The sequence below is a fragment of the Ceratina calcarata genome, unplaced genomic scaffold (assembly GCF_001652005.2).
Source record: "Ceratina calcarata isolate Rehan_Ccalc_2016 unplaced genomic scaffold, ASM165200v1 scaffold483, whole genome shotgun sequence".
NCBI classification, from domain to species: domain Eukaryota; kingdom Metazoa; phylum Arthropoda; class Insecta; order Hymenoptera; family Apidae; genus Ceratina; species Ceratina calcarata.
In genome coordinates this window covers 14,197-18,694 of record NW_017172557.1, presented here as the reverse complement: position 1 = coordinate 18,694, position 4,498 = coordinate 14,197, and the positions used below count along the sequence as shown (strand labels likewise).

General features: G+C 37.6%; 1 protein-coding gene across 1 annotated transcript in view; it reads left to right on the top strand.

The window, feature by feature from the left end:
* The first annotated feature begins 604 nt into the window (after positions 1–604).
* The window catches only part of LOC108627957 (uncharacterized protein K02A2.6-like), a 5,611-nt gene continuing 1,717 nt past the window's right edge, over positions 605–4,498 (top strand). The window contains exon 1 of the mRNA XM_018029575.1: positions 605–4,462. Within this exon, the coding sequence (XP_017885064.1) occupies positions 605–4,462 (3,858 nt within the window). The remainder of the gene's footprint in view (positions 4,463–4,498) is intronic.

The following is a 4,498-nucleotide window of genomic DNA, read 5'->3' as shown; positions in this document are numbered from 1 at the left end:
TTATAAATACAGGAAATACAAGTCCAGTAAGATCACGAGCAGAATCGGTAACTCAGCAAGGGATTACGCAGGAGGAGGAAGAAAGTACAAGTAGGAACCTCACTCAGGAAACTTCAACGTCGGAAACAATACAAACAAGACCGATAAGACAAAGAAGGAAACCGAGTTACTTAAATGACTACGAATTAGAAATAGACATTGTAAACACCTATAAACCATATGCACAATACAGTTACATGAAGAAATTTTCTTTTTCTCCACGAAGGGAAGTGTTAAGATAGGGGGCATATACGTCGTGGAGTGAGGGGCATGTGTGTGTGTGTGTGGTCGCCGTGCCGGTGTGTTAGAGTGTGTGTAGAAATAAGCTCGAGAAATCTGTAAACGGATCAAGGTAAAATATATAATAATCAAGGGAAGGAAAGTAGTTACAATTGTAGTTAGACCTACACCTATCCGATCCCTCGATTTACAACATAAATGGCGACGAGGATGGGATTTCTCGAGTGTTAAAAATTACAAAAGTAAAATCGGTACAAGGGTTAACCTAGAAGACCACGTGGCGTGTTACAACACGAGTTCGAAGAATATACGATAAAGTACAAAAATGGCACAACCTACAATAGCGGCACAACCTACAATGCTTAATCAGATTAAATTTGAAACATTCGACCCAAATATTACGACTTGGGAACGGTGGCTACAGAGAACGGAATTAGCTTTTACCGTTCTGAACATTAAGAACGAGGAGAGAGTGTGCTACCTGCTGCTACACATAGGTGGGAAAGCATATGATACCTTACACACGCATATGAATGTTCCAGACCTATCGAAAGTTTCGTACAAAGAATTAACAGATAAATTACATGAACTTTATGCACCGGAAAAATTAGAAATCGCGGAATGTTACAAGTTCGGCAAACGAATGCAACAAACAGGAGAAGGAGTACAAGAGTACGTTACTGAATTAAAAAGATTAAGTAAGTACTGCAATTTCGGTACTTTTCTGGATACGGCAATTCGCAATCAATTGGTACAAGGGTTACATAATGAAAGGATACGTCAAAGACTTCTGGAAACAAAAGATTTAACGCTTGAAAAAGCTGTACAAATTGCATCAGCCATGGAACTAACGGAAAAGGAGGTAAAACAATTGCGTCATAATACAAGTTCTGTGGAGTATTTACATGCTGATAAAACAAATCATAAGAAGAAAAATACGAAATCAGTGGATACAAGAAAGAACCAATACGCTCAGCCGGGCAGATTTACAACCGATAAACAAGCAAAGAGTACTCATACGTACAAAGCGGTTAAGTGTTACAGATGTGGAAAAAAACATTACGCCACAAATTGCACACTTAACAAAAATGTCAAATGTAATGCGTGTGGAACGCAAGGACATATTGCTACAGTTTGTTTCAAGAAGAAGCAAGGCACTTACCAATTGGAGGATGTGCATACAAATAGTATTGAAGAGATCCTACAACTGGAACATACGGACCAGAGAGGGAAATTCTACACCAAACTGAGGGTCAACGATAGACTAGTGGACTTCGAAATCGATAGTGGAGCAGCTGTTACTGTAATGTATAAAGAACAAGCTAGGTCACTGTTTAAAGGTGAAGTAATACACAGGACTGAAATTAAGTTAGTTACATATTGTAAAAATCAAGTAGAAGTAGTAGGTTTTATTACTGTTAATGTTAAGTTCGCGAATACAAATTACATATTAAATTTATATTTAACGGAAGTGGAACGCGCTCCCCTTTTAGGTAGGGAGTGGTTGCATCAGTTATTACATGGTAATTGCGCAGATACATTATTTGTTCCTACATCAGAAGTAAACTCGTTAGAAGATAATATGGAAGTAGAGATTAAAAATCTACTTAATAAATACAAAAATATTACAGATTCAAATTTGGGAAAAATTAAGGGCATAGAAGCCAAATTGACGTTAAAGGAAAATTCGAAGCCTATCTTTATAAAAGCTCGCCCGGTTCCTTTCAAAATAAAAGAGTTAGTTGAGAAAGAAATCAAATTGCTGGTAGCAGAAGGAATCTTGGAAAAGGTCGATACATCAAACTACGCGACACCAATCGTTCCAGTATTAAAGAAGAATAATAGAATTCGTATATGCGGAGATTTTAGCATTACGGTAAATCCGCAACTCATTGTCGATGAGCATCCTTTACCAAGCATTGAAACTCTATTTTCGTCTATGGCTGGAGGCACGTGTTTTTCAAAGATTGACTTAAAACAAGCCTATTTACAAATGGCAGTAGACGACAAAAGCGCGGAACTGCTGACTTTAAGTACACATATGGGGTTATTCAAATGCAAAAGGTTATTGTACGGAATTGCCTCTGCTCCTGCAATTTGGCAAAGAGAAATAGAGAATATACTCGCTGGGTTAGAAGGTGTCGAAGTGTTTTTAGATGACATTAAAGTTACGGCTCCTACAAAAAAAGAACATCTAAAAAGACTTCAACAAGTATTTGAAAGACTAAATACATACAATATTAAAATAAATACGGAAAAATGTGAATTTTTCAGAGATCAGATAAAATATTGTGGATACGTAATAGATAGAAACGGTATACATAAAGATGATACAAAAATTGAAGCCATCGAAAAGATGCCTAGACCTAAGAATACTCACGAAGTAAGAGCTTTCGTAGGATTTATAAACTACTACAGTAGATTTATAAAAGATGCAATGATATTGTTAGAACCGTTTTACAAATTATTACGCGGAAACAATAAATTTTTCTGGTCTAAAGAGTGCGAAGATGCATTCATACGCGCAAAACAAGCTTTTCAGAATAAGAACTGTTTGGCACATTACAACCCAAAATTACCTTTAATTTTAGCGACGGATGCGAGCCCATACGGTATTGGGGCAGTCTTGTCACACAAATATCCGGATGGCAGTGAGCGAGCCATCCAATACATTTCAAAAAGTCTGTCTACAAGTCAGAGGAAATATTCTCAAATAGATAAAGAGGCATTTGCCATAGTTTACGCGATTAAAAGACTACACCAATATCTATTTGGAAATAAATTCACTTTAGTGACTGACCACAGACCACTTACACAAATTTTGTCGCCGACAAAGAGTTTACCTGTACATGCGGCAATGAGAATGCAACATTATGCTATCTTTTTACAAGCTTATACTTTTGAAATTAAATATAAGAAATCGGAACAAAATGCGAATGCCGATTGTTTATCCAGACTTCCATTGCCGGAAGACAGTTCAAACAGAGACACTATTGATGCATTCTTCATTGACACATTTGATAGCTTACCTGTTACGGCAGAAAGAGTGATCAAAGCTACAAGTAAAGACTTAGAAATAAGTAAGGTTTTAGATGCATTAAGGAACAGTATTACGCTTAAAGCCAAAGACAGATGGAACATAGACCAAAGAGAGTTCGCCATCGAGAACGGGGTATTAATACGTGGACATCAAGTAGTCATCCCCAAAAGTTTGAGGAAGGAAGTACTGGAGGAGTTGCATCAAGGTCATTTTGGAATCTCCAAAATGAAGAATCTCGCGAGAGGCTACTGTTGGTGGCCGAATATAACCAAAGACATAGAAGAGATTGCAAAAAGCTGTGCAGAGTGCAATACGTACAAGAATAATCCAGCAGAAGTGGAAAAACATACATGGGAACAACCAACAAGTCCTTTCGAAAGAGTACATGTGGATTTCGCGGGACCGTTTCTTGGAAAAATGTTTTTCATACTTGTCGACGCGTACTCAAAATGGCCAGAAGTGCACATTGTGGAAAATATCACGACCGAAACTACAATTAAAAAGTGCAAACAAATTTTTGCATACTTCGGATTACCAAAGTTGATCATTACGGACAACGGAAGAACGTTCGTAGCAAAGGAATTTAAAGATTTCCTAGCCAAGAATGGCATTGTGCACAAAACAACAGCACCATACAATCCTTCGACAAATGGACAAGCAGAAAGATACGTACAGATCATTAAACGCGCATTAAAAAAGTTGAGTCCAGAAAGATCTGAAATGGAAAGTTCATTACTCTCCATACTCACGAGTTACAGAGGTATACCTCATACGATTACGGGAAAAACTCCGTATGAACTCATGTTCAACAAAAAAGTACGAACTAAACTAGACCTATTAAGACCAACTACACCAACAAGACGCGTACGTCAAGATCAAATTTCAAAAGAATTCACCGTGGGAGAAAGAATTGCAGGCAGAAACTACGGTAGACAAGAAACATGGCTATTTGGAAAAGTAGTAAAAAGAATAGGAGACATACACTACATAATCGAACTAGACGATGGTAGGAAATGGACTCGACATGTAAACCAACTGAGGAAAATCGGTGAAGATACAAGGGTGCAATGGTCACTTAACACACATTTGCCAGACTATCATATAGATACAGAAGAAATTATAAATACAGGAAATACAAGTCCAGTAAGATCACGAGCAGAATCGGTAACTCAGCAAGGG